The sequence below is a fragment of the Leptinotarsa decemlineata genome, unplaced genomic scaffold, assembly GCF_025532065.1.
Source record: "Leptinotarsa decemlineata unplaced genomic scaffold, Ldec_3_MD MMD2_tig00000251_RagTag_RagTag, whole genome shotgun sequence".
NCBI lineage: Eukaryota > Metazoa > Arthropoda > Insecta > Coleoptera > Chrysomelidae > Leptinotarsa > Leptinotarsa decemlineata.
In genome coordinates this window covers 2,362,763-2,385,142 of record NW_027412547.1, presented here as the reverse complement: position 1 = coordinate 2,385,142, position 22,380 = coordinate 2,362,763, and the positions used below count along the sequence as shown (strand labels likewise).

Genomic DNA, 22,380 nt, shown 5'->3' with positions numbered 1-22,380 from the left:
ACTGTACAGGTTGCCCAGAAGAAAGATATTATTGAAATATTATTGAGATGCTGTCTGTCATTTTCAGAACGAAAATAAGACCTTTCTTTAATATATACAGAAAAAAAACTGTTTACTGTACAGGTTGCCCAGAAAAAAGATATTATTGAAATATTATTGATATGCTGTCTCTCATTTTCAGAACGAAAATAAGACTAAGACCTTTCTTTAATATATACAGGAAAAAAAACTGTTTACTGTACAGGTTGCCCAGAAAAAAGATATTATTGAAATATTATTGAGATGCTGTCTCTCATTTTCAGAACGAAAATAAGACCTTTCTTTAATATATACAGAAAAAAATGTTTACTGTACAGGTTGCCCAGAAAAAAGATATTATTGAAATATTATTGAGATGCTGTCTCTCATTTTCAGAACGAAAATAAGACCTTTCTTTAATATATACAGAAAAAAAATGTTTACTGTACAGGTTGCCCAGAAAAAAGATATTATTGAAATATTATTGAGATGCTGTCTCTCATTTTCAGAACGAAAATAAGACCTTTCTTTAATATATACAGAAAAAAAATGTTTACTGTACAGGTTGCCCAGAAGAAAGATATTATTGAAATATTATTGAGATGCTGTCTCTCATTTTCAGAACGAAAATAAGACCTTTCTTCAATATATACAGAAAAAAAATGTTTACTGTACAGGTTGCCCAGAAAAAAGATATTATTGAAATATTATTGAGATGCTGTCTCTCATTTTCAGAACGAAAATAAGACTAAGACCTTTCTTTAATATATACAGAAAAAAAACTGTTTACTGTACAGGTTTCCAGAAAAAAGATATTATTGAAATATTATTGAGATGCTGTCTCTCATTTTCAGAACGAAAATAAGACCTTTCTTTAATATATACAGAAAAAAAATGTTTACTGTACAGGTTGCCCAGAAAAAAGATATTATTGAAATATTATTGAGATGCTGTCTCTCATTTTCAGAACGAAAATAAGACCTTTCTTTAATATATACAGAAAAAAAATGTTTACTGTACAGGTTGCCCAGAAAAAAGATATTATTGAAATATTATTGAGATGCTGTCTCTCATTTTCAGAACGAAAATAAGACCTTTCTTTGATATATACAGAAAAAAAATGTTTACTGTACAGGTTGCCCAGAAAAAAGATATTATTGAAATATTATTGAGATGCTGTCTCTCATTTTCAGAACGAAAATAAGACCTTCCTTTAATATATACAGAAAAAAAACTGTTTACTGTACAGGTTGCCCAGAAGAAAGATATTATTGAAGTATTATTGAGATGCTGTCTCTCATTTTCAGAACTAAAATAAGACCTTTCTTTAATATATACAGAAAAGAAATGTTTACTGTACAGGTTGCTCAAGATTTTGTGTTTTCTTGCGTCCAAGAAAGTGAGTGCGAAATTTCGATACAATTAAATTTGTTTCTTTCATTTTTCATTCTATAATGGAGAAAAACAAAAACAAGTTGCTTACCGCTCCAGTAGTACTCCAAATTCTCTTCCTTCTTTTTGAACATTGATATTAACACCCATTGCAGTTTCTGAAAAAAAATCGTCGCTGATATTTCGAATATTTTATTGATTCATGAGGAGGAAAATCAGATACAAATGCTCCAGATAATAATAATAATAATAAATTAATGGAAGTGATGTTTCTTAAGCAATTTTTTTTTCAAGAAGAATATAAAACAACAGTCTATTCATATCTGACTGAAATTTATTTTTCGGACATATCAATGATTTCTCACTTCTTAGGTACATATTGGTACAAAAGTGGTGAGATTTTTCGTTTATTTTCAACGCAGTGATTAGTATTAAGGTAAAAAATGAGTTGTTTGTGATAGAATTTTTGTCACTTTTCATAGTTCTGATGCTCAAATTTTCGAAAGCAACTAAAAGTCTAGTATCATGAACCAAGCTCAACAGTGTTCATTTGTTTATGGTCTTTGAAGTAACCAGGATCTAGAATTTGGTTGATATATGAAGAATATCAGTTCTTTCAGGTATATTCCTGATAGCTCATTGCCCAAAAAACAAATAGGTATGACTAGACTTCATTGTTCATAGGTTTGTTACGTTCACCTTAAGTAAGGACATATACGATATTGAGAACAATGTTATCATGAACATAGCAAAAAACAATCGGGATTCCTTCAGTTAATTAGGAAACGTTAATTGCGAGCGACTCTTCGTGAATATTCGACTTTTCAAAAATAATACTGGAATAAATGATAACACTTCCTACACACATGGGAACCTGGTTCGCCGAACTTGGTTCGCACGATCCATGTTCGTCATTTGTTCCCCCGTGTGTGGTGTTTAACGAACCAAGATCGTCACAGTTTCTCATGAACTTGGTCTTTCATAAAGCGACCTACACACATGGGAACTTATTTCACTGAACTTGTTTCGCCGACCCAAGGTTTTGGTTCGTCATTCCCTACACACAGTGAAGGGGAATGTGAACAACGGTTCGCCATCTCACAATTTATTTCCAGCAGTTGGTGTGAGTTCTTCGAAGATAGCAGCTACTATTGTTGTACTATATGAGTTTGGGGGTTTTACAAGAGAGAAGAAGGAAATATCGCAATGGACCAAGCAGTGGCTTCGTGGGGGAGAAGCGGTGTCAACTCAGTCTCTAATATCATCTCAGGGAGAACAGTGCAAAAGATAACACCAATTATTTAACAATGACACTATGGCGCTACATTGGATTCTTTCTGTTTTGAATAGAACCAGATTTTACCTTTTCAATTATGTATCATGAGTTATCCTTTTTTTTTCGAAGAATTGGAGATATTGAAAAACATTAATTCTCATCATAATAGGCTTTGACTTTGATGTTTCTAAATTTGACTTTCAATTTTTTACACTCAATGACATTTTGTTATTGTACAAGTCGTTAAATTTTTGGTGAAAAATGTCTTTCACGAATGCAGAAAAAAGAGAAATGATACAAATGTATTACAAATACGATAAAAACAGTGTTAAGACATCGGAAATGTATTTGAACTTGTATCCTGAAAGACGACAACCACGTCGAACAATGTTCAAGTTATTGGATCAAAATCTCACCGAGTTTGGTTCATCTGAAAAGCCGAGGAAGATGACCATAACCCAACGTAACTAGGATTTTTGGAAATGTCTTGTATCTGAGCTCAGTAATACTGTTACGCTTTCCATTCGGGTTCACCAAAAATTAACTACACTGTACAATAATTAAAATTTACTTTATTTCACTGTTGATACAATCTAACACTGAAACTTCAACTTTTATTCAAAATTCTATCGCCTTGCTGAATCGCTGTGTACTGCACTGTCCGCGAAACTTCGAAATATCGATATGCTAGTGGGTAGCGTTTATGTATGGCAATCGAAGGCGGTAGAAAATTTGTTGGAATTCCATCGAAGCCTGTAGCATTATTGTCGAAGAAAAGCAACATCTAGAACAGCCGGTAGCGCACGTCCAGTTGAGCACGTCACAATTGATTTATGACGACCAGCGGCGGCCGGTGTTTTTTTAAGGGATTATTCACAACAATACTAAAGATAACAATAAAGCACTCTCAGTTTATAAAAACGAAGTCTACTTACGACATATGTTTCCCAAAGTGCATCGAGACGCTAGTGGGTAGAGATCAATATTTTTCTGTCCAACCACATCCTTCAGTTTTTCAACGAATGTTATACTATGCTTTGCAAAAATTTCAACAAAAGAGTCCAGTACTTTTTGATTGAAAGAAGGAGCAAGAACTTTCCTGTGTTGTTTCCATTTTTTCGCTGAAAACATAGTAGGAACGAAATTAATGCGATATTAAATTTTTTGAACTGAAAAAATACCGGAACTACGAAAACGAATGTTGACATCTACTCTGCGGTAGACATTATAAAAATAAAAGGCGATGAGGTAACTGTCAAAGTACTCGAGTTGTTCTCAGGACAAGAAATAGAAAGTTGGAATTTTCTTCGATTTTATATCATCATTGATGGGCGTGGATTCGTTTCTTTCAATGATGGACAGGTTACCAGATTTTATCGATGTTGATTGCCTCTTCCTTTCTGTTGAAATTATCGCTGTGTTTCTGAATTCCTATTGCGTCTCTATACAGGGTGTCCCTGGACTTCCTCTTTTCCTCTCGGGAATGTATAGATGGGGTCAAAATATGAATTCCGTCGATGAGCTTTCATGCAGGAGTCAGTTGTTTTGCTGCAAAGTCAGGAACGGACTACCCCCGATGGTCCACACCCCAAAACTTTGAAATGACAGATATTTTTCAACAAAATAAGGTTACTTGGACAATTTTATGAATAAAAGTACTCGTGTGGAAAGTCGATCGGAGCAACGAGACTTGATAAAAATGTAGTTCTACTCGACGACATCAAACCCGCTCGTCCACCATTATTTGAAATGAATAATTATCAAAGCAGAAATAATAATGATAACGTTAATTCAACAACATTTATAACAGGAATAATACAAAGTATGCTAAAATGAAGTCGTAAACAAAAAGTACAGTACCTATATGGAAGTTTAAGTCACAATTGTGATAGCAGATATTTTTTCAAAAGAAATATCAAGTTCTGTAGATTCGTGGTGTTTTTAAACTAACAAGCTATTCTACTATGAAATATCGAATTCATTCCATATTTTGTATGTACATAATACGTGTGGAATAATCACGTTTCGTGTTGATCAGTTATCTGAATCTCATGAAACTCAACATTCGAATGTTTCAAATTCTTCTTCACAGCTAAACTGTTGAGGAGTTTCACTGATAATTATAATTTTATGGGAGAAATTCTTTAACACGAATCTAAATTTAGCTGAAAAAACGCACATCGGAAAAAAAATTTACTATACTAATAAAAAGCAAACGAATGAACAACTACAAAAACGGCTGCACATGATCAGGTGAAAAATATCCAGGGAATAATTATGTTTCATTTCTTTCACAGATGTTGACAAAAAAACCTTTTAGAAAGTTTTGATAAAAAATGAGAAATTGGAATGCGATTTTGTTTTGTTGAGTGGTACGTTGTCATATGACTATCATTGTATTGTCAATATTCTATAGGATATTTTGAATTTTTTTGATATGGCCGAACAGTTTACATTCAATGAATATGCAGATATGCATGTATTTTATGGACGAGCATTTTGTAATGCTGCAGAAGCTCGTCGTCTGTATTCCGAGCATTTTCCCAATCGAACGGTACCGTCAAGAGAAACATTCGAGCGTGTCGATCGCAGCTTGAGGGAGACAGGTATGTAATAATTGATAATTAATTTGAGCACGTTGTTTTATTTCGATATTATTGTAGGTACAGTTTTGCCAAAACGAGGTGGTGAGGGCGCTCCTAGGACTGTACGTACCGTTGTATTGGAGGAAAATATTTTGGAAGCCGTCGCTGATGATCCTTCAATGAGCATCAGAAATCTATCAGAACAGTTCCATACATCCAAGTCCACTATTCATAGAATAATTAGGGAACAACTGCTCCACCCATTTCACATCCAGAAGGTACATGCCATGACACCTCAAGATTTTCCAGCACGACTGGAATATGCCAATTGGTTCATGTATAGGCAAAGAGAGGATATGACTTTTATTAATCGAGTTTTATTCACTGATGAAGCAGGTTTCAGTAGAGATGGAGTTATCAACTCTCATAATCTCCATATATGGGCCGAAGAAAATCCCCATGGGATATTGCAAACCAAACACCAACGGAAATTCAACGTGAATGTTTGGGCTGGTATCATAGGAAACCATCTTATAGGACCATTCGTTCTACAGGACCGATTGAATGGAGAACGTTATTTGGAGTTCATTCAGAACGATTTGAATGAACTTTTGGAACATGTTCCATTGCAAACCCGAAGAGATTTGTGGTTTATGCATGATGGCGCTCCTCCTCATTTAAGTTTGATTGTGCGTGACCATCTGAACCATATTTTCCACAATAGATGGATTGGTAGAGGTGGGCCATATTCATGGCCATCGCGGTCTCCGGATTTAAATCCATTGGATTTCTTTCTGTGGGGGCATCTAAAAAGCCTTGTTTACGCTACACCTATTCACACAAGAGATGCATTGTTGAATAGAATAACATTACATTGTGAAGCCATACGAAACAGACTAAGAAAATGTATAGAGAGAGAAGGTGGTCATATCGAGCAGTTTCTGTAGCGGATTTTTCATTTCTGTTTGCTCTTGAGGCTCTTGAGTTTCGTTAGTTAAACGTGTTTGCATTATAAAAATTCGTTATGAACATTTTACCTATCATTTCCATTTTCCTTAAAAACTAATATTTTCGAATAATGGTAGACATCTCAGGATAAATGTTGTTGAATTAACGTTATCATTATTATTTCTGCTTTGATAATTATTCATTTCAAATAATGGTGGACGAGCGGGTTTGATGTCGTCGAGTGAAACTACACTTTTATCAAGACTCGTTGCTCCGATCGACTTTCCACACGAGTACTTTTATTCATAAAATTGTCCAAGTAACCTTAATTTGTTGAAAAATATTGAAAAATATCTGTCATTTCAGAGTTTTGGGGTGTGGACCATCGGGGGTAGGCCGTTCCTGACTTTGTAGCAAAACAACTGACTCCTGCATGAAAGCTCATCGAAGGAATTCATTTGTTTAGTCAATTACCAAAATTTGGATGATTTTGAATATTCACTTGAAAAGTTATCAAAGAAAAACATTTTTCATTTTGTAACTTCGAGGGCCCGTTACTTGGTAACGAAGGATTTTAGGAAAAAAAGTTATATGAAGTACTGGTGATATTTTGACCCCATCTATACATTCCCGAGAGGAAAAGAGGAAGTCCAGGGACACCCTGTATACTCTTGGATAGTAACTTTGAATTTTATCGAGTATTTGTGTATCTGCTAATAGGATAATGTGAGTGCTTCCTCTGAGAGCATGTCTAGCTACAGCTAATTTATTGGTTTGGCCAAGGCAACAATTTCTCTTGTGTTCAGAAAGACGGGTGAATATACTTCCTTTCGTGGTTCCAATGTAAACCGACCTGTTGCTACAAAAAATTCGGCAGCAAAAGTGATACGAATAAAAGGTCATGAATAATAAGTTGATAGATTATTCGGAGTCAATAAAGTATTTGTATGGATGGTATTTGACACAGTTGATCATAATATTTTATTGAGAAAATTGAATAGTATTGGTATTCGGGGGATTATTCATAGATGGTTCGAAAACTATTTATCTTACAGAAAACAATTCGTTTGTTGTCTAGGAAAAAATCATCCATAGATGGTTTGAAAGTTATTTATCTCACAGAAAACAATTTGTTGTCTGGGAAAAAATACCAGTTCATATCACTTTAGGTGTTCCACAAGGGTCTTTTTTGGGTCCAATGTTATTTTCCATATACATAAATTCTGTTTATAAATTACTGTTGAAAGGAAATATCAAGTTATACGCGGATAACACCACATTACTTTAATTTTCTAGTGATATTAAACATGTTTACAATAACATTATTAATGCCATTATATTGCTATCCTCTTTGTTAAATTATTATAAATTAAGTTCAAATTATGAAAAGTCTCCTTCAATGTTGATAACTAAGAACAAAATCGCTAATGAAGAGAATTTGGCTTTTAACAACAAAATGAATATTATCAAAATACAATTTTTAGGACTATATATTGATGAAAGTCTCTGTTAGAATACTCATATTGAGTTGTTAAATAAATTGGACCAATTTTAGGAATATCATTTAGGGTTAGAAATTTCATTCGAATAAAATATCTCAAGTGTATAGGTATATTTCTGTTTAGTATATTCAAATCTACAAAATTTAATTTCAATTTGGGGAACAGCTAATTTGTCGATAATAAATCCTCTCAAGAGACTGCAAAATGAAATAATGAAATGTGTATTCAAATCAGCATATCTTGAAGCTACGTCAAATTTATATATACCACATGGTCTTTCAGATGATATTCAGTCCATTTTTCAATTGAAAATTTATTGTTTCATTTATTCTGCTAGAAAAAAATCAGAAACTTTCGAATTTGGATTTCAGTCAAATAAATACCATCCATGATTATAATACAACACAAGCAAAAAAACTACTAGTTGAATCATATCGCTCTAAATTTGAGGAGAAATCAATAATTCATTTGGGAGTTAAAATATATAATAATCTTCCAGAAAATCTAAAAATAAATTAAAAAACACAAATCGGAATTGAAAAAGTTCCTGCTTTCTTCCTCTAATTGAATTTCTGACCTCCATTTTACATTTTTTGTTTTAAATTACTATTAAAATTCAATTATGTATATATTTATATATATATATATATATATATATATATATATATATATATATATATGTGTGTGTGTGTGTGTGAGTGTGTGTGAGTGTGTTTATATTTATGTATTTATGTTCTGTACATTTAATTGATATGTTTATTTTAATAATATTTAATATATGTTGTTTTTTAATAATTTATTTAATCATTATTATAAATTTTATTCCTGTTATAAACACTCTAGTTTTTTAGATTGATAAAAATTATTACTATCATGTTGCTAAAGGCTCTTTGGGGTCCTTAGCACCTGATAATTTTCGTTGGGCTGAATATTGGTTCCACGTCGAGTGTCTCTAATAGTCCCCCAATTCCGGTCTGTGACATTTTCAACACAAGGAATAAATGCTTTTTCCTTAACGTGCCTAGCCGGGATTACTTTGCTGCTCTCTCTTCTGGGTCGTATAGCTCGTTGAATTCTACTTCAAATCAAATCAAATCCTTTATTTTCCTGTTCGACAATTTCATAAGTAATTGTATTAGGAATAGTCAGTAAAGCTAAAATTATAAACTACTACACTAAAACTAGAAGCACACACGAAAACGCATGCACACACCACACATACACTTACGTTAAATAATCATCAACACTGTAATACGCATTCAGAACTAAAAAATTTTTAATCTTTGTTTTGAACATCTCTAATGTTTTGCTTTCTTTTATTTCAGTTGGTAAAATATTGAACAAACGAGGACCTGCAACATTAGGACCTTTAAGAGCAATCCGCCCTCGAGCTAGAGGAACTTGATATATTTTTTTTGGCCTAGTGTTAATTGTATGAGTAGAGCCTATTAAAGGTGATAGAGGTATCCGTTGAGAGTTCATTATTCTTTTTTTACCATTAATTACATTGGTGATGGTTACATATTGGCTTCTGCCAAACATAAATGAATCGATCCAATTATTCCAAATTTCCCCAAAACCCAGCTCATGTAACTTTCTTGATAGTACCTGAGGATTGACGCAGTCAAATGCCCTGCTGAGATCGCAAAAAATCCCAACAGGGCACTCGCCAGCATCTATGCTATCAGCTAAATTTTCATATATGGATTGAATCGCGGTATTAGTGGATTTTCCACTTCGAAACCCATGCTGCGTATCCGAAGTAATGTCATTTCTGTCAAGATATCTTAAAAATCTATTTAGAAAACAGTGCTCAAAAAATTTTGAAAAAACTGATGTTACTGTTACGGGTCTGTAGTTATTCATCAACTATTTATTATTTTTTTGTGAATAGGTAAAACTTTGCCTATTTTCAATCTTTCAGGGAATACACCAGAACAAAAACTTAAATTGATAAGAAAAACAAGAGGTTTTACTAATATGTCCAGCGTATTTTTGAGCATGAATGCCGGAACGTCATCGTTCCCTGACGACTTTTTATTATTCAGCTTCTTCATCATTAGTTCAAAAAATTCACTCTCACTAAACGGGTATAAGTAAAATCTTGAAGATGATTCATTCACCAGAGAGCCAGTATTATACGTTGTCACGTCTAAATCTTCGACCAATTTCCTAGGAGTTTCTATAAAAAAAGAATTGAATTCGTTTGCAATAATGTTGGGGTCTTTAGTTACAACACCGCTAGACGTAGTGATTTCAAAATTTGACATATTGTTAAATATTGAACCTTGTAATTCAGATACCATTTTCCATGTTTCTTTTGATAAATTACTACTAGACTCAATTCTAGCTTGATAGAATTGTTTTTTGGTGTTTTTTACGAGCAATAGTTACTTCCTAATTTTAAATAATCTAAATTGAAGTCACCACAAATGATAAATTTGACAGCAGGTTTATAATACTTATCCATAATTCTAACTAATTGAGTTTCAAGTTCTTCGTATTTTGCACTTGGAGGTCTATAACAACAAATGATGTTGTACATTTGGTTCTTCTTATTTTTAAATGATATGGCACACACTTCGCAACTACCCTCTATACAGAACTCACTCATATCAATCGCCTCAACGACGAAGCTCTGACTACACCAAATGCCGACTCCTCCCCCTTTAGTGTTAGTTCGGCAAAAAGCACTTACTAAGTGAAAATCACGTATTTTCAAATTTGAAATAGAGCTCCTTGTAGCACATGTTTCATTCATACATATCAGCTTTATATTCTTAAAATCATTCAAAAACAATTCCAGTTCACTTATTTTAGCATTGTTCAATGTTTGAATGTTGATGAATAGAATTGACGGCTGGAATGTCAATCTGCTGTCTGCCGATTCCTGTTCTTGTGGAATAAAAAACGTCTTATACAAGTATTCATAGGCCAAATATTTGCATCCATTGCTTTACTAAAATTTTCTTGCAGAATGGTTACTTTAAAGGATGCATAGATGTTCGAGTTTTTGGATTCTCTCTACCCCGTTCACTTTGAAGGCATTTTTGAGGTGATTGAGTTCCTCAAAGGGAATTTTAGGTTCAGAGATGCGTTGAGATCAACGTTCAAATTGCACCTCTATTCGTCGCGGCTGGTGGTTAGAGTTTTCATTTAGTTACCTGTCTCTCGTTCCATTGTGAAATGGAGTTTGATCAAGAGAAAAAAAGTTATGATGATATAGAACTAGAGACACACTTGAATATTGTAGTTTATGCGTTGAGAACATTGACCTTTACTTCATTGCTTTTATAATGTCTACGATAGTAGTACACGAACGTTAATGCTAAATACCTGTAGATCGCGGCCAAAAAACCCGGAGAACAGCTTTGACGCAATTATATTATGACAGTAACAAAAAAAAAGAACTTGATGTGGTAATTTTGAAACATATTGTTATACGTAAAAAAGTACACACATTTTTATATTCAAAATAATACTGTTAGTACCAACCTGGTGCTGTCAATAAGCCTTGCCCAATAGCTTCCGCGATAAACTTGTAAACATTTTCTTTTTCCAGAGCTTTCGGATGATTCAATATTATTTCTAAATGTTTTGGTTCGGATATGAGGTATATCAGCTTGGGGCCTAACCATATCCTTGTCAGACCTGATGATACCTTCTGTTGTATCTTCACAAGGGTTTTTATTATGTCTGAAAATAAGGATATATTTTTCATTCCATCCACCTAAAATTATTCTTTTAGGAAATCTACTTTCATGGTTATATGGTGCCGAGAAGGGGAACCGTGTGTACAAAAACATTATTCTCCTTTTAAACAATATGGCATGAAAGAATAAAACAAAATTCATAAGCCAAAGAAACGTTCAAAACAGATATTCCAAAATGCAATTCATTGCAACTGTGAATTGATGAAAGTAACAAAGTAGTTAAACTACCTGTGAATGGAATATAACAATTGGAAGATATTTGATTGGTAAATTTGATCATAAAATTCTGTTAAAATAAGGGAAGTTGTCACCATCATATCTGTTTAGATGAAAGAAAATGATTCTTTGAAATTCACTCACCTAATAAATTCATCATACAAGACGCAATGAACTTACCTGTTCCGTTACCCAGAAATAGGTATCCACAACCGATCAATGGAAATGAAAAAGGGCCCTCTACTTTCCAGGAATGTATGTACAGATATCTTCTTTTCCACAAAAAATGGGCATACCATATAAAGAAAACCATGATTAGACATATTGTGAGATAGCTTCGGATTCCATTTCTTGGATCTTCCTCAATGGGGAGGGGGTGGTCCATTGCTACCGAAAGATTCATCAACTTTACTAGATATAATATTCCTGAAAGATTTCAAAACAAATATTTTGATTACAATTTATCAGGTTGGTCGATGTTAATCGTTCTGTAGTGCTAAAATCTTCTTGTCATCCAGGTCTCAATATACGTTTGGCAAAGCCCAAAGCGATGTCAATGACAGGTTCTGGTCCGATGAAGCAACTTGTAGCACCCTCCTTTGCAATAGAGTCAGCAGCTTCATTGCCTTCCGGGCCAGTATGGCCAGGAATCCAGACCAGACACAATCTGTCAAGTCTTCCTGTTGAGGAGAGTCGTTTTTGGCAATTTGCTACCAATTTAGACGTTGCTTGGTAAAAGCCAAAAGCTTCCAATGCCGCTTGACTGTCCGAGAATATTTTTATAAACTTGTGTATGAGGTTCCAATCTTTCCGCACACAATTCAATAGCTTAAATTTCCACTTGAAATACAGTCTCATAGGTTCCTAGTCAGGTTGATATCTCTGTCCTGGTTCTGCGACTAAAAACACCTGCACCAGAACCGGAAGGTGTTTTTGATCCATCTGTGAACCAACAACTATCTGCTCTTGGAGGATCCAGTTCTCTCTACTCGGGAACAGCACTTTATAAGGCAGTTCGTAGTTGACAGTTAGAGGCATAGAGAGTCAGTTTTAACCCACAGTCTGTTGCACTCTGCATTAAATCGATTTGTGCAATAGACAATGTGCACAAGTATACAGGGTGTAACTGAATAAGTGTAAAACATTCAAGGAGGTGATTCCTCATCGAAAAAAAAAACTTTCATATAAAGAAACTTCATTGGAGCATCCCTTGTTAAGATACAGCCCCTTAAAGGGGCTACATAAAATTACAATTTTATGTACCCCCAATTAAAGTACAATTTTTTCACAAGCACTGAAAAAGTTACAATATTGAAATTAACCTGACGTTTTGTACTACCAAAAAGACACTTAGCCAGTAATTCATTTGGTTTACCCCATGGTTGTGAGGGGTGGAAAACGCAACCCCTAAAATTAATTTCCAATGTAACTTTTTGTCTAATTATTTGTTTACCATTTGAAAATTTATTTCCGATAACCTGTTTCATTCTAAACAGAAAATGTCTCTTGGGTTTTTTGCCTAAAATGAACCAGTTCGCGTCAAAAAAATATTTTACGAACAACTACAGAGATACATCGTCATAAATGCGAACTGGATTTATTGTTATTTTGTAGTTGGTACCTGCATTAAACGATTAAAGGGTAATAAACAAAACTAATTTATTAATAACAAAACACACAAGATGTAGAAATCATAGTAAATGTTCAATATGTCTACCTTCAGACATTACGCATGCGTCTAAACGTCGACGCACTGAGCCACGTATTCGCTCAAATATTCCTGGATTATCTCTGATTACCCTGCACGCATCGATGATGGGGTTTCTTAAGTCCTCTACATCACGAACAGGAGTACAATAAACTAAATGCTGTAAATGGCCCCAAATAGAGAAATCGAGAGGATTGAGATCCGGGGATCGAGCGGGCCAGTTCTGTGGTCCTCCTAGACCTATCCACTGATTTGCATATGTTTCAGTTAAATGCTGACGTGCTACTTGACTAAAATGGGCGGAAGCTCCATCATGCATAAAAACGCCCAAAGGAACTTCCTCCAGCGGTACTGGATGCACTTCTCTTAAAAATTGAACGTATGCCTCACCATTTAATCGAGGAGGTAGAAAATGAGGCCCAAATAAATCATCCCCAATAACTCCGAACCACACGTTAAGAGAAAACTGTTCTTGATGGTTATGTTCGACAATAGCGTGACGGTTTTCATCAGACCATATGTGGTAATTATGAAAATTAATAATCTTGTCCCGAGAAAAACTACATTCGTCTGTGAATTCTGTGGTCTTCAGAAAGTCACAATTTCTTCTAATCATTTCCAGCATCCAATTGCAAAATTCAAGACGGTTCGGAAAGTCTTGCGGTAACAGTGCCTGTACTCGTTGCAGATGGTAAGGGTATAAGAGTTGTTCCTTTAAAATTCGAAATACCGTCATATGATCAACATTTAGCTGGAAAGCAATCTTTCTAGTACTGGTAGTAGGTTGTTCTTCAATCAAATTAAGTACTGCTTCCTCAAGCTGTGGTGTTCGTACTTCTCGATGGCGACCACAATCCTGCGTTCTTTTGTGGAATGAACCATATTCTCGTAATTGTTGATGAAGTCGAGCAAATATTCTATGTGAATATTTCAGCATATCTTCTAGAAGCTTCTAAACCATTCCCCTGCGACAGACCGTAAACGTAATGCATATCAGCTATTTCCTCATTTGTATACACCATTTTAATAACAAGTGAATTATTAAAGTAACAAATTAGGAACAGAACAACAACACACAATAAGTATAAATTCAATTTCGAAAATTCACAAACTGACAGCGTCATACCAATTTAATTGTCATTATCGCTAATAGCGCATTTATGACGATGTATCTCTGTAGTTGTTCATAAAATAATTTTTTGCTGCGAACTGGTTTATTTTGGGCAAAAAACCCAAGAGACATTTTTCATTCAGAATGAAACAGGCTATCGGAAATAATTTTTTAAATGGTAAACAAATAATGAGACAAAAAGTTACATTGGAAATAAATTTAAGGGGTTGTGTTTTCCAACCCTTACAACAATGGGGTAAACCAAATCAATTTCTGGCCAAGTATATTTCTGGTAGTACAAAACGTCAGGTTAATTTCAATATTGTAACTTTTTTAGTGCTCGTGAAAAACATTGTTATACAAATTTCATGTACCTCCTTTGAGGCGTTGGATCTCAAAAAGGGATGCTCCAATGAAGATTCTTTACATAAAAGATCTTTTTTTCGATGAGAAATCACCTCCCTAAATGTTTTACACTTATTCAGTTACACCCTGTATATGTAGTCCATCAAGCCTCTCTCTCCAGAAAAATGTGAAGAGGAGGTATGTAACATGTATAAATCGGGCATTATTGGAAAATCTGTTTGATGTGAATTATTGCGAAATGAATTTTCTTTTCTTTATTGAAAAAATTTTCACAATCGGCTGAAAATACAAAGAATATTCAAGATAAAAATTTGCTGACATTTCAAGTTTGCTTTTTTTATGCACCAGAGTGAACATAAAAAGTAATGAAGATTTGGTATGGTGTTCCATTTTTGAGAACCAAAACAAATTTCATCTCAAAAACCTCCAAAATAATTCTTCAAAATGGATATTGAAAAGTTGGAAAGTTGTCAGAAAATATTTTAGAAACTTACCGTGTCGTCTTTTTTTTTATTCATTACTTTGATGTTCATATAGATTTAGAAAAGTCACAAGCTTTACCTTTTATGAGTTCACCACTTTTCATTGAAATGAAGGAATCACTCACGAGCACATGCTGCAGGAAATTGACAATAATGGTTTTTCAGTTAGACGGGCAAAAATCGATCCCTTTCTATTTTCTTATCGACTTGAAACGTAATAGAAACCTTTGAATCGTATGCAGTGTGGTTTCAGTATTCAATGTTATTATTCTTGCGTTGCAAATAATTAAATCTGAGATAGTTGTTACGCAAAGTCCCTTCATTATCCAATCCAAACCCGATGCAGAATGAAGAAATTATCTGTCTACGGGGTGTTGGATCAAGACTCTTTTTTATTTTTGGGGTTTGGTTTCATTCAGTTATTTTGCAGTAATAGCTGCAGAGAAAGACAAACATCATTTCATTCGGCTCGACTATGATACACACTGGCACAAGGCACACTTGTTTTTTTTGAACGAGCAAAATTTGAGATTTCTGTCGATTCCATAGATGACGTCTTCGTAAGGAAAAGGATCAATGCTGTATTGCTTATCGTTTCGTAAATAAGCCACTATTTCTCGAGGATAAAAAATTTTCATTGTGGGTTATCCCTGAAAGATAGATATATACCATCGCGGACTTTTTGTTTACCTAGACCTATGGTACATGTTTTGATTTATCTCGTAGGGTTCAGCCAGCGTTTGCAATGTAAGCGCAAAAAATTTATTTATTTACATCACATTAGAAACCTCTAAAATTAATTATCAGTGTTTCTGTACAATATTATTCATGTTATACATATATACAGTGTGATCCATTTTTAATGGAAACACCCCCCTAAAATTTGAATTTGTAAATCGATTTTAATATATTTTTTTTAAATGTCAAGCACTAAAAGGTCTACCTTGGGACACAATTTGAAATGTTTTTTAAATTTTCGGGGCATACTACGATATTTTTTCTTAGTCGAAAATCGGATTTTTTATTAGCGATTTTTTCGTAGAAAAAAAATATTCTCATGGCTATATCTATTGATATTGGGTGTTTTTGTGACTGTGACTGTGTGAGTTTTCGAATTTTTGAGTTGTTATACCTTTGTTAATAATGAATATTTTCTCATGAAATTTTGGTCACACCTGTTTAGAGGCACTTTGAATCCAGTAGCGTAGTGATTTTTTCAATAAAAAAATCGTTAATAAAAAATCCCGATTTTCTACTAAGAAAAAATATTGTAGTATGCCCTGAAACTTTAATAAACATTTCAAATTTTGTCCCAAGGTAGACCTTTTAGTACTTGACATTTCAAAAAAATAATATTGAAATCGGTTTACAACTTCAAATTTTAGGGGGGCGTTTCCATTAAAAATGGGTCACACTGTATATAAATCTTCCTCTTGGAACACTCTATCTATTTGAAAAACCCGTATCAAAACCCGTTGCGTTGTTTTGAAAAGCTTTTCAGTGGTAACTGTATGCGTTTTTTACGAAGACTGAGGTTATATTTAGAAGTGTCAATAAAGACTGATGATAATTGTTGTATTCATATTTTCAAATGGATATAGTTATTGTGTATTGGTGCACTCATTTAATGATAATAATAATAATAATCGACTTCATTCTTCACAAGAGATAAAGGATATCTTATTTGTATATACGAATGGGCGAAGTGTCAGCTGAAGTTGTTTTTCAATTATTTTTTCAGTCAGTCATAAGTATTTGATAAACAAGGTATCTTTTTTCACAAAAATGGCCATAGTTTTCAAAGGAATTGTTACTATCTATATGAATCTTTCGCCGAAAAAATGAGAAAGGCTTTTCTCTAAGGATTTTAATAATTCATGGACTTTGAGGGATTCCAAATTGGACTCTGTAGTACAAAATCATTTGGAAACCCGTTATGTTCTATTTCAAACTGTAATGATCTCAACCTGTTTATTTGGACATCCAGTATCGAAGAACATTCTGTAGGAATATTATATCTTATCAACTGACTGTAAATACTCAGGTATATCAGTCTATACTTGCTTCAAATAATTATGTTTCTGGAACAAAAAAAAATTAAAATTGGAATATATGTAAATAAACACAAGAATCATATCTGCTATATTCCATAATAAAGATAAAATCCCTAATGAGCTCGTGAAAGGAAAAAGTATCAAAGTATATCGAAGTTCTTCGAATCGAAAAAAATTACTGGTTAGCCTTGCATTTGTTCTGCAATAATGAATGAATGCGAAATTGTATTCCGCCAGCAACAATGTAATGCATTTTCTTGGCACTGGAATATTTTTTTGACCACGAAAGTTCAAGGTTTTACAAGAAGAAATGATATTTCCTATGCCTTCAATGCCATTATCTCAAGAATCTTATTAGAATGTGCTTCAAAGATACTTGAAGCTAGTGTTTTCATGTATCCAACGTCTGCTATGGCAATATGGCGGTACACTATGCCGAAATATGTACTTATGGTTCAACTAAAAATTCAAGTTTTTTCACTAGTTTCACTTCACTTTTTCTAGAATGCTATTAGTTCACCAATTTTCTCAAAAGTTTAAAGAGGAAGGTTTTTTGCTGAACTTCAATACTGAATAGCTTTTCCTATAAAAAAAATGCCAAATATACTAGTTATTCACCTGATTTAGTATATGAAATGACGCGTTTCGATCGGCCATCTCCAGGGAGAGTGTCCGCTGAAGAGCTACACATGAGTTTCTTATCAAAGCCTTGATACGAAAGAGAAATCGCTTGAGAAGGCTCTATCAACGAACTCTTTTCCCAAGAGATAAAATTGCAGCAAGTAGGATGGCCAATCAAGTCAAACAGACCATCATTGATCACCGGAACGAAAGGTGGGAGGAGCTCTTGGAATCCTTTGAGTCTGGGGATAACGAGCTTTGACGATTCACCCGCAGACTCAAAGGGATGAAGACTGCTTCCTCACCCACTCACGGAGAGCGCGGAGTGTGCTACTCCCCCGCCAACAAAGCGTTGGCCTTTGCCGACTTGATGGAACGTCACTTTCAACTTAACGTTGACGACAATGATGACAATGACGACATTGAGCGCGATATTCTGCTGGAAGATCGGGTTCACCGCATCCTCAGGGAAGATGACGATGATAACATCCGCCCGGCTTCTGTGGAAGAGCTGAAAGGTTATATCAGGGCAGCAAAGGCCAAGAAAGCTCCGGAGGTCGATTCCAAAACCAATAGGTTGTTGAAGAGGCTTCCGGAAAACTGTATCGAAAACCTACTACATATCATTAACAGATCGTTGACCCTTAGATACTTCTCCAGAAGGTGGAAGCATGCGATCGTCGTCATGATCCCAAAAGAGGGTCAGAACCTGCTGTTCCCACAGAACTATCGTCCGATCAGTCTGCTCTCGTCGGCGGCTGAGCTGGCTGAAAGAGTCGTTCTACAAAGACTCAACGAAGAAGTTGAGAACCGAAATGTTCTGCCTGACGAACAATTCGGCTTCAGGAGAGAACACTCCACTGAGCTACAGGCACTGAGACTGGTCGAAAACACCATCGCAGAGCTAAACCACAATCGAAAAGTTCATGTCGTCGTGCGTTCGACCTGCTTCGGGGCCTGATCCGGTGGATTGGGATCTTCCTGAAAGACAGAACATTTCCGGTTAGAGTATAGGGCTCTCTGTCTGACAACAGAGAGATGATCGCTGGAGTGCCATAGGGGCCGTGCTCTCTCCCACGCTGTACTCACTTTACACCAGCAACCTTCCGAGGTCTGAGCTTGTGAAGATATCTTTATACGCCGACGACACGGCTCTCTCATCTTTCATGGGTTGGGAGCGCTGGTACTTTGAATGGAAGATCCGAGTGAACCCGAAAAAGACTCAGGCGATAACCATGGGGAGGACGACATCTTCTCCGGCCAGAAAAGTGAGGATACCTGGAAGGGAGATCGACTGGCAGGCGCGGGTAAAGAACTTCGGTCTTCTAATAGACCGTAGCCTCATCTGGAACCCGCACATTATGTACGTTAAATCAAAGATCGAGGGACGGATAGCTAGTATGTACCTTCTGATCAACAGAAGATAAAAAATGAGCTCTAAAAACGAAATTACCATCTACAACACGATGTCCAAGCCTATCATCATATATGCTTCAGGCGTCTGGGGACAAGCAGAACCGTCCAACATCTCTATCCTGGAGATACGGATGATTGTGAATACTTCGTGGTTCGTGCGGAATGAAGCCATCCGCAGAAATTTGCAGCTGCCTTTCATTAAGCAGTCCACTCAGTCGAGGAATCGGCACGTCTAGAAGCTATAGATTATGCTGTAGATGACCTCTCCCGATATAGAAGGCCCCGACATTCTGTCGAATGAAGCCCTCATGTCCCCCGTCAACGGATGAACAATTTCCTCATCCATCCCACCCCAGCCTGGTAGGGGTACCCCGTGAAGGGCGGTACTGATATCTGAGGACTTTCATAACGCCATCATCCTAGTCATGAACCCACTTGACTCTCTGATAAAAATCAGCTAAAACGATAAAGGAGCTAGGCTCTAACCTGATTGAACTGAGGATGAGCTTGGTCAGTATATGAATATAAAATTCAATGTTGTTGAATATTTTGAAAATTGTAGGAGAAATACGGCTATTTTCGAAACTAGCGGGCTTCAGCGCGGCGTTTGACATCATACCACGTGAAGTTAGCCATATTTCTAACCCTGTGACGTTTCTAGCGCCATTGCCTCAGTCGTGCCAGGGTAACATGACTTTTTCGTCATATAGTGAGTTTCGAATTTCGTCCCGCTTTCTAGATGCGCGTTCTTTAGGAGACTGTGTATGAGACAGAGAGAGAGAGAGATAGAATTCTCTAGTCTGTTCCTAGTAACTAGGAAGACTATAGCTCGTCAAAACTGTTTTGACGAGCTATAAATCAGTATGAATGTAAATTGATGGATGTATCTGTTACTATGTGGTAGGAAATCATCATGAAAAATGAGAAATGAAACTTTCTATGTTTTTTATCACTTTTATTTGTAACTATCGTTACTGCAGTTTCAACTTCGAACTTATGTATTGAATGTACTGCAGTAATGTTCATTTCATCAGTTCGGACTTCCATTGTCTAATATAATATAAATTGATTTGAAATCCCTGAAAAAAAAATTAAATAGGTAAAATAACAATTTTATCAAACAAAAAACTGAAATAACAAAGAAATAACATACAAGCAACAACCAACAAAAAAAAATAAAAAATAGAAATAACAATAAAAGCTGAAAATTGAAATCTAGTATTAACAAAAAATTAAAAAATGAAAATTAAAAGATTCCAAACCAAGTTACGTCACGACGTTTCGATTGTTAGTATCCACAATCGTTTTCGGGTGATAACTGGACTTATTCCTCCGAGATCTGACTATTTATAGGTCATTCGAGTGCTTTCACCCATCCCCTTTTCCCTCTCTCCGCTTCATTGGATTTAGCGGGGGGTGACCGTTTGGCGGGAGTTGGTCGTTTTTCGCTCGATTAGAGGTTTTCATATGTTACGTATCTCTACGCTAGCTTAACTAAATGCGTCCTTAGACAACATATACGCGGCTTCTTTGAATTTTCTCCTGAACCAGTGTTCTTCTTTGTGGATGATTTCAGCTTGAGCCCACTTGATATTATGTTGATGAGTCCAAACATGCTCTGCTATTCCGGATTTGCTGGTTTCTCCTCGCAATGTGTGTTTCTTGTACTCAGCAATGCGAACTTCGAATGACCTCTTAGTTTCACCGATGTATGATTCTCCGCACTCGCAAGGTATCCGGTAAATGCAATTCTTGGAATCTCAGTCCGCGTTTGGTGGCCTGGTTTTCGTGAGGCTGCCACGGATAGTGTTCCCAGATCTGAAGCAGGTCCTGATGTTGTACTTGGACCCAATCCTTCTTATCCTTTCCAATAATCCTCTGATGTAGGAAAGTACAAGTACTGGTTGTGGCGGCTTCTCTTTCTTGTTCCTAAAGCTTGTTCTACCATCACTCTGGAGTAACAATTTCGTTGAAGGTCATTTTTGATGATGCCTAGTTCCTTTTCGATACCTTCCTTTGTATTACAGAGCCCAAAAGCACGGTCTAGTAGAGTCTTGATGATTCCTCTCTTATTCGATTGATGGTGGTTGGATTTCTGGTTTGGATACTGTCCTGTGTGAGTGGGTTTTCGATACACAGATGTTTCTTTCCCATTTAGTGTCGGTTGTCTTCACCAAAACGTCTTAAAAAGGCAATTTTTTGTGGACTTCCTTCTTCATTGTGGAAGTGATGGAACGACTTATGTTATTGATGTGCTTCAGGAAAGTGTCTAGTTCTGCATTCCCATGGATCCATATTATGAAGGTGTTGTCTACGTATCTCAACCAGACTCGGGGGTTCTTGTGGGCTTCTCCAATGGTCAGAGTTGTTAATAATAGTTTTTAATTTTCAGCTTTTAATAATATTTCAATTTTTTTTTGGTTGTTGCTTGTATGTTATTTCTTTGTCATTTCAGTTTTCTGTTTAATAAAATTGTTATTTTATCTTTTTAATTTTTTTTTCAGAGATTTCAAATCAATTTATATTATATTACACAATGGAAGTCCGAACTTATGAAATACACCCCACGAAACATTGTCAACCACTTTCAAACAAATGCAGTAATGTTAGTTACAAATAAAAGCGGTAACAAACATAAACTGTTTTCTCATTTTTTGTATTGAATTGTGATTTCACTCAGTTTTGATACGGACAACAGTTTTTCTATTAAAATTGTTAATGTATTATCATTTCAACATTCTGTTGAGAAAAATAACAGATCAATACTCTGGGCAAAATGACATACCTATGTCCGTTCATTCATAGGTTTTTCTTCTCTACTAGCTCTTGTCAGTGGAGCTCCAACTTTACACATCGCTAGGGTGGTCTTCTTATGATAATTTCATAAAACTTTTCTTTTTAGATGGTATGCTTCGTAATTTAGGGTCTCGATGACATGAAGAAAGCACTTCGAGCAATCGAGCTGAAGAAAA

General features: G+C 35.3%; 1 protein-coding gene across 2 annotated transcripts in view; it reads right to left on the bottom strand.

Annotated features, from left to right (window-relative positions):
• The window catches only part of LOC111511589 (cytochrome P450 4C1), a 31,616-nt gene extending 16,051 nt beyond the window's left edge, over positions 1–15,565 (bottom strand). Inside the window, exons 1-5 of one of the 2 annotated variants that reach the window (XM_074173501.1) lie at positions 15,397–15,565; positions 11,831–12,076; positions 11,217–11,417; positions 3,622–3,807; positions 1,502–1,568 (exon numbers count right to left, since the gene is read on the bottom strand). In XM_074173501.1, coding sequence (XP_074029602.1) covers positions 1,502–1,568; positions 3,622–3,807; positions 11,217–11,417; positions 11,831–12,076; positions 15,397–15,421 — 725 coding nt within the window. In that variant the 5' untranslated portion in view covers positions 15,422–15,565. The remainder of the gene's footprint in view (positions 1–1,501; positions 1,569–3,621; positions 3,808–11,216; positions 11,418–11,830; positions 12,077–15,396) is intronic. The other variant, XM_074173502.1, reaches the window with a different exon arrangement.
• Positions 15,566–22,380: the final 6,815 nt, after the last annotated feature.